Source organism: Athene cunicularia, assembly GCF_003259725.1.
Source record: "Athene cunicularia isolate RWA chromosome 26 unlocalized genomic scaffold, athCun1 chr26_part2, whole genome shotgun sequence".
NCBI lineage: Eukaryota > Metazoa > Chordata > Aves > Strigiformes > Strigidae > Athene > Athene cunicularia.
Window position 1 is genome coordinate 2,568,173 of NW_020799137.1, and position 7,087 is coordinate 2,575,259.

The following is a 7,087-nucleotide window of genomic DNA, read 5'->3' on the forward strand; positions in this document are numbered from 1 at the left end:
CGCCGCTCCCGGCACGGCGCCGCGGGGCTGAGTCTCGCGAGATCTCGCCCCTATTTGTACCGCTCCGGGAGCGGCTCCTCCCCTCTCGGTCGCGACCGGTCGCCGCCATGAGGTGTGTGCCGGCCCCCCGCGCCATCCGCCGCCATCCGAGGGGCCGCCCGGGCGGTTGTTGGGGGGTGGGTGCGGAGGGGAGCGCGGATGGGCCGGGGGGGGCTCGGGGACCTCGTCCCTCGTCTCCGCGGCCCGCAGGAGGCCCCGGGCGGGGTGAGCCCTGAGCCCGCGTTGCCTTTCCCCCCCGCAGCAGCAAGGTCTCCCGCGACACCCTGTACGAGGCGGTGAAGGAGGTGCTGCAGGGCAGCAAGACCAAGAAGCGCAAGTAAGAGCCCAGCGCCATGGCGGGCCCGGGCGTGGCACAGGCCCCGGCGCTCGGCCGGGGTTTCCCCGTGCCCGGCTGGGCTCTCCCCAGCGCCGCTTTCCTCTCCCCTTTCCTCAGGTTTGTGGAGACGGTGGAGCTGCAGATCAGCCTGAAGAACTATGACCCGCAGAAAGACAAGCGGTTCTCCGGCACCGTCAGGTTCGGCATCTTCTTGCTCCCACCCAGCCTTCGGCCTGCGCCCTCCCCGCTGCTGTCGGGCCCAGCCGGCTGTCGCAGCAGGAGGGGGCAGCGCTGAACCGCTCGGGTAGTTCAGACCACGCCTAACTAAGCGGCTGTGGCTGGACGGACCCTTACCCTGGGTCTTAAAACATGAGGGGAGGTGTGGGACGCCCCTGTGCTTTCCCCACCGACCTGCTGGAGAAGGCAGGTTAGAAGCTGTGGAGGAAGATTCCCAGGCGCTGTGGTAAGGTCCCTCCGTGACGGCTCCCATGGAAGTGCGTGTGGCGCTGGTGGTTTGTCATAATTCGGACTTTCTGTCCCCAGGCTGAAGTCAACTCCCCGGCCCAAGTTCTCTGTCTGCTTGCTGGGGGACCAGCAGCACTGCGATGAGGCTAAAGCAGTTGACATCCCTCACATGGACATAGAGGCTCTGAAGAAACTCAACAAAAACAAGAAGCTGGTGAAGAAGCTGGGTGAGTGGTGGTGTTGGTTGGGCTAAGCGTACCCTGGCTTTTCCCAGTGCTCAGATTTCCATGTCATGGTTAACTGCAGGGAGTAGAAAGCTGACCAGAGTCAGCCTGAGTAGAGAATTCCCTATAGAAACCCTGCAGAAGCGCAAATAACCTGTTAAGAGTGCAGAAGACCTGCTGGGTCAGCCCTCCAGGAGTAAGGTTGGTTGCTCTCCTCCGAAAGGAAGGGATATAGGAAAACTGTTACTGTCTACCTGAAAGTTTTGCCCTTAGCTGGTGTTCCTCACTTTACTGGTCAGGGGGCTGGAGTGCAGCAAAAGTTGAGTAAAGCTGGAGGTGAGAGTTTGCATTAATCCTGCAGTACTTTAATGAATAGAATGAAATTTGCTTATTTAGACTTGATAAGAGATGAAATCCTTTCCTCCCTGCAAAGTCACTTTGATATATGTCTTTGTCAGACAAGAAAAACTTCCAACTCAGTCCATAATTAGCCATGGAACCATATGCAATTAGGAAATGGCATAAGATGCCAGATCCATCCATCCAGATGTGCACAGGCTGTGGTAGAGCCCAGAGCTCAGTGTCGGTCACCTCTGGCTCAAATGCCACTTTTTTCAGGGAGCTGATCTGTGTATACTAACAAGTGTGCTGTCAGGGTGAAGCTGGATGCTGGTGGGCTTGGCTGTTGTGATAGGAGTAATGTCTAATACAATAAAACCAGCTTGGGTTCAGCTAGGCAGGACTCCGAGAATGTCAAATTGTGTGTGTTGAGGGAAACAGAGCGTTCTCGTCTGAAGTGAGTTTCAAGCTCTGTGTAGGAGCTGAGAGTCTGTCCTTGCCCACACTGGTTCTCTCCTCACAGCTAAGAAGTACGATGCCTTCCTGGCTTCTGAGTCCTTGATCAAGCAGATTCCTCGAATCCTGGGTCCAGGTCTGAACAAAGCTGGCAAATTCCCTTCTCTCCTCACTCACAACGAGAACCTGGTGGCCAAGGTTGATGAGGTCAAATCTACCATCAAATTTCAGATGAAGAAGGTAAAGCAGGGCTTTTCCTCTCCAAGGCAGCTACATACCTGCGTGTTATTTATGACAGTTGGTCACTTGTATGTGGCTGCAGTCTCCGGTCTGGGCTGTAGGTGTCCCTCGAGCGTCTTCCTAAAACAGCGCAAAGGGAGACTTACCCGGAGCACTCAGCTGCTGGCTCGGAAGGAGTAATCTATTTCTGGTTGAATGATTTTACAGCATATGATTAGGAGATGATCTTGATGTTTCATTGCTGAGCACAATCAGTCATAATTAATGTAAATTACAGTAAGTGGGTGACACTGGCAGTGTGGGGCCCCGGGCCAGGCGTGCCCCCGTGGGTCTGGGCATGCAGCTGTGCTTTGCCAGAGGCGAGTTTGGGACTCGACTCTGCAAGTGAACTTTGGAGCAGCTCTGCGGATATCTGCTCTTGCTGTCAAGAGATGTCAAGGCGAGCTGACTCCCTAAAACCAAAATAACCCCGTTTAGGCATTTTAATCTCGTGTTAGTGGTCTAAATGTGACTCATGGGTATTATTCAGAATTAGCAGCTCTGCTAGTGGAGGTGCATCCTCGGAGTCCAGCTGATCTGGGCCTGGGGGCACAACAACTGGGAGGACACAGCAAATGTGATGGTTTGCAAATGCTGGAGCATTTTAAGTAACTGAGCTAACGATGTCCTGACACTTAGCCTGTCAGCTCGCTCGTAAATCCTTTTGTCTTCAGCCTGCGGGGAACATCGACTTACAAGCACGCGTCGGCAAGGCTGGCAGGCAGAGGCTTGGCCTCTCTGTGTGTTATGCACAGAAAGAAAGGGCTGGTGGCTGGTGCCCAAAACAAAAAGTGAAGCCGGCGCCATGCTTAGCAGTGAAGTTTGGAGCTAATCGTCCTGTTCTGCGCCGGGTTAGCGGTTTGTGGGGCACATGCCAACCCTGCCTAATGAGCAGGGTGTGGGAGTGGAGTTAAACCAGAGGTCTGCTCCCGGTTCAGCGCAGTGTGTTGCACGTCCTTTCCAGTTTCCCCATCTCCGGGAGGCAGTGGAGCTCCCTGCCTTCTCTGAGTCCACTTGGCCCGCTGCAGAAGTGAGTGTTGGTCAGAGCTGGCATCCCTGTGCTCCCAGATGTGTTCATGGGAGCCACGTGCTAAATACGAGTTCTGTGGAAAAAAATACCTGTGGATAAGCTGGAGAGGTCACATCCAGCTGACAGAGCGTAAGATAATTTGATGCCCTGATGAGTTGAGATCTGTACGGGGCTGTTCTGTCAGCTGTCACCTTGGATTTCCCCACAAAAACCTGTGTGAGTGACCTCGCTGTCCTTGTCCCCCAGGTGCTCTGCCTGGCTGTGGCCGTCGGTCATGTGAAGATGACGGAGGATGAACTCGTCTACAACATCCACCTGGCCATCAACTTCCTGGTGTCCTTGCTGAAGAAGAACTGGCAGAACGTTCGTGCTCTGTACATCAAGAGCACCATGGGGAAGCCCCAGCGCCTCTACTGATGGGGCAGCAATAAACTTTTAGGACACCTTAACAGCTGTGTGTGTGATTGTGTTCCTCCAGAACAGCTTGGGGAGGGTTTGCTGAAGAGCTGCTGGCTTCTGAGTGGCAGGAAACGTCTCGGCGTGCTGCGTGGAGCTGATTGGGACTCGAATTCAAGGGGAGGTTTGGAAGGAAGGAGCCTGGTAATGCTGTGCTGGGGGTGCAGGCTGGGGGACGCTCGCTTTTAGGGGTTTCTGCTGCCCCCCCTCCAGTGACTGGGGCCATGGGGTCCTGCCCAGCAGCAGCTCAGGAGGACTTGGGTGGCTTCCAGCTGGTCCCAGCTACAGGACTGGGAGGTGTGGGGAGGGAGCTGCAGCTCAGCAAGGGGGTTGGGGCCAAGGTGAAGAGTTGTTTTCTATCCCCACTGCTTCCCTCTGTGCTTGTCCCTGTCCAACTCCATGTTCTGGGCTAAAAATGAGATCTTTTGCATCTAATTAGCATATATAAATAAATACATTGTGTAATGATTGGCGAGCTTATGGAAATGTGTAGGATTTAAGCTTTTTGGGAAAAAAAAACCCTTATGCCCTTGAAAAGAGCTCATCTTAGCATCCGAGGGAACAAAACAATGAAAATAGCTTTGGATCCTGCTGTTAGAAACCTTTAAAATAAGCGTCAAAGCCAGTTTCTGAAAGATCAACACAACACCAAGAAATTCCATTTAATAATTAAAAAAAGACAATACAAAATGCAAACATTTCTTTTTACAAAGTTCAGATACATTTTTTTTTCTTTTAATCAAGTGCAAATAACTTCATGAACTACATCTTTCTCATTAATCGTTTTTGCTGGAGATGGTAAAGTCACGGCCCACTGCAAAAGGCAGATATAAATATTCCAACATGAAAAAAAAACCCAAACCCCAATGACCCTTACTTATGTTCACTGTGTCGAAACATTCAATACATCTGAGGTGGCTAGTGATGCAATTTTCAGCCTTTCAAACCCTTTCCAAGTTGTAGATGTGGGTGAATAGGGGCTGAACTGCAGTGGGGTGGTTCTGGTGGCCCCGGGGACTTTTTTGGGGGGGTTTGTTTGAGATATTTGTGAAAGGAGGAGATGTTACCAGGTGTCTGGCTGTTATAGGATGTGCTGCCCACCTCGCCCTTCCAAAGCTGCTGTAGGGGAGTGGAGGTGGTTGGTGCAGTGACCACCAGGACACCCCGAGGCTCTGGGAGCCCCAGTGCCCCACAGGTTCACGGCGACAGCAATCCCACCATTAAATCACAAAGAATTAATAAACTCTGAGCACGAGTGGCTGCATCGCACCGGGGCCACCGCAGCAGGAATAGTCATTCCTGGGTTGTTTCTATTTTTGCTGTTGTGTTTCTTTTTTTTTTTTTTTTCTTCTAAATATGAAAGACCCTTTCAACGGTCAGTGCTCCGCTGCGACTGCACCAGAGTAATAAAATGAAACCTCCAACAAACCCCTCCAAATCCCTACAACAGCTTTTGTGCATCAAAGCAGCTGCTTTCAGACACCAACCAAGTGACAAACAGCTCAGCCCACAGATGCTGAGCTTCCAAGCAGGCTGGGAGCCGGGTGGCAGGAGGGGTAACTCCACAGCTGGGATGAATCAGGACAGACTTTTCCAACTGACGCATCCTGGGGACAAACCTCAGCCCCCTTTGCCAGCGCTCACCCCGCCCGCAGCCTCCAACAGAGCCCAGAAGAAGCTCTTGGGGCACTGGGGCAGCACGGGTTGAGGAGGGAAAACACAGGTGAGCAGCTGCCTCCTGGTTTTGGCAAAGCCTGACCCAGGGGGATGTGCGGAGCAATAAATAATTGGTTCATTAAGAGCAGGGCTCACCCCAGATGTGGTCAAAGGGATGGTGAGAGATAAGCGGGGACAGGGGTGGGAGGGGACCTGCCAACAGGAAAGCTGTAGGCAAGCTGGCCACATTTAGTCCTGTCAGCTCCAGGTCTTTGAGAGGATGAAGATGGGGATGAAGGTGCGGGGAGGTGACAGCCGAGAGTCGGTGGCTGGGCTGGAAAGGGAGTGAGGTTTGAGGAGGAGGAAGAGGGATGACTGGTGGCAGCGGTCTCTTGTCCTTGGGGGTCCTGTCTGGCTGCGTGAAGATGCTGGGGGGACAAACCCATCGGTGACATCCACCCGGACACTATCCCCAGCCCAGGCTGTCTGTGAAGCTGGGGGAAGGCAGGTGGGGTGGCAGGATGGGGTTCCCCCTGAAATCCGTGCCTTGCTCCCTGGGAAGGAGCTCCTGCTGCATCCCAGCAGGATGAGCACACACGGAGGGATGGAGCTAAAAACACCCGAAGTGACGTGGAAGCACAAAGCTTCCCCGGAGCCGGGGAGGGGTGACTCTCCCTCCAGGGACCTCCAGACCTGGGGGGGGATTTCGGGGCTGAGCAAAGCGGCAGTTCCCCTCTTCTGCCAGCGTGGCCCTCCCCAGACCCTGCCTCAGGACCTGCCCCCAGTCTCCACCAGGTCTCGGCTGGTCCCAGAGTCCCTGCAGGGAAGCAAAAGGGTTTGTGACAAGCAGGTGATGGCCGAGCTTTGCATCCTCCTTGCAATGGGGCTTGAACAACCCTCAAACCATGGCGGATCAGCCCAAAACCTCACAGCCACCCCGTGGGTGGACCAAGATGCTTCGAACCCCCTGCAAAAACTCACCCCATCACACACTGAGCAGGAGAAGCACCATCTCTCCCCCCAAACAGAAGTTTTTATCAGGGACAAACGCGGCAGAAAAGGTTGCAAGGCCTGAAGACGGCATCCCGCCTGTCAGCTGGGTTTGCTTTGGGGGGGGTGGTTTCTGTTTTTGTTACAAACGCACATTCTCATTTCTCAGGCAGGTATAAATATTGTCGTTTCTAGTAGAAAAAAAAAAAAAAAACTTCCCTCTAAATAATATAAAGAAGACTCAAATGATTGCACTTAATACATATGAAAAAGGTAGAAAGGAGGATATCCTAGTGCACAAACATTTACTCCTGCTCTTCACAAAGCTTGCTTTTCCGAGTTACTCTTTGGCAGAGCTTGTAAGAAAGTCTGGTTTCTTGGCACAAGTGTCTGGGGTGGGGGAAAACCAAAAAAAAAAAAACCAACAAAAAAACCAAAACGAACCCGGCTGAAAGTCCTTCTCCTTTGCTCCCTGTTTTCTCCCATGCAGCCAGACATTGTTCTCCGGGAACGTGGCTTGGCTGTGCTTTCCTCCCAGCGCCAGCGCGGCTCTCTGGCGGGACGGCCACGGGAGCCACCATGGTTGCCGTTTGCTGGCGTGCTTTGCTGATCTCTCCTTTTAAATTTTCTTTTTAATCAAGTATGCTTTTCAAAATTCTTTTCCCCCGATCTCTGCAAAGCGATGCCAACACACACGACCCAGGCGCTGTGATAAATGCAGCGTTACCTTCTTGCACTCCTCTGCGAAAGGGCTCGGTGGGGCTGCAGCCGGCGCCAGCCCTGTGGGCTGGAAGGATGATAACCCCCCCCCCCTTG

The 7,087-nt window shown here is 53.3% G+C and overlaps 1 protein-coding gene across 1 annotated transcript; it reads left to right on the plus strand.

The window, feature by feature from the left end:
* The first annotated feature begins 10 nt into the window (after window positions 1-10).
* RPL10A (ribosomal protein L10a) lies at window positions 11-3,618 on the plus strand. The gene is made up of 6 exons (XM_026864405.1): window positions 11-112; window positions 302-376; window positions 494-574; window positions 920-1,068; window positions 1,928-2,100; window positions 3,416-3,618. Exons 1-6 carry the CDS (start codon window positions 108-110, stop codon window positions 3,584-3,586), a joined length of 654 nt encoding a protein of 217 aa, XP_026720206.1. The 5' UTR covers window positions 11-107; the 3' UTR covers window positions 3,587-3,618.
* Window positions 3,619-7,087: the final 3,469 nt, after the last annotated feature.

Coding starts and splice junctions, on each gene's coding strand:
- RPL10A (XM_026864405.1), top strand. Junction 575..919: donor CGGTTCTCCGGCACCGTCAG/GTTCGGCATCTT, acceptor TTCTGTCCCCAG/GCTGAAGTCAACTCCCCGGC. Junction 1,069..1,927: donor GAAGCTGGTGAAGAAGCTGG/GTGAGTGGTGGT, acceptor CTCTCCTCACAG/CTAAGAAGTACGATGCCTTC.